Genomic DNA, 532 nt, shown 5'->3' on the forward strand with positions numbered 1-532 from the left:
TTCCTCTCCGTCTGCAGGGCCCGGCACAGCTTCTCCAGCCGTTCCAGTTTTATGTGAAAGGCCTTGTACTCTTTATCTCGCACAGTTTTCTGCAAAGAGGAAAAAGCAGGATTTATGTAACCCAACTGAATACAAGTTAGGTTACCGGATACAACAAATTTAAGTCTTTTGAGCCACTTGTTGGTCACCTCTTGAACATGTTCAGTTTCTTCAACACCTCCCAACGTCCCGCCTGCCTTCTGCACACATAGCTACAGACACCAATTAACGTGGTTCTGGGGTGACAAAATGAAATTCCCCGTCATGTTTCTTAAAAAGAACCAAAGCTGGGCTTCCCTGGTGGCGCAGTGGTTGAGAGTCTGCCTGCCGATGCAGGGGACACGGTGTCCCGGTCCGGGAAGATCCCACACGCCGCAGAGCGGCTGGGCCCGTGAGCCATGGCCGCTGACCCTGTGCGCCCGGAGCCTGTGCTCCGCAACGGGAGAGGCCACAACAGTGAGAGGCCCGCGTACCGCAAAAAAAAAAAGACCAA

General features: G+C 53.0%; 1 protein-coding gene across 1 annotated transcript in view; it reads right to left on the minus strand.

The window, feature by feature from the left end:
• TXLNG (taxilin gamma) overlaps positions 1-532 on the minus strand; it is a 25,104-nt gene that overhangs the window by 3,044 nt on the left and 21,528 nt on the right. The window contains 1 exon segment of the mRNA XM_024740311.1: positions 1-89. This exon segment is cut by the window's left edge and continues 1 nt beyond it. Coding sequence (XP_024596079.1) covers positions 1-89 — 89 coding nt within the window.

The sequence above is a fragment of the Neophocaena asiaeorientalis genome, unplaced genomic scaffold, assembly GCF_003031525.2.
Source record: "Neophocaena asiaeorientalis asiaeorientalis breed wild unplaced genomic scaffold, Neophocaena_asiaeorientalis_V1.1 scaffold657, whole genome shotgun sequence".
NCBI lineage: Eukaryota > Metazoa > Chordata > Mammalia > Artiodactyla > Phocoenidae > Neophocaena > Neophocaena asiaeorientalis.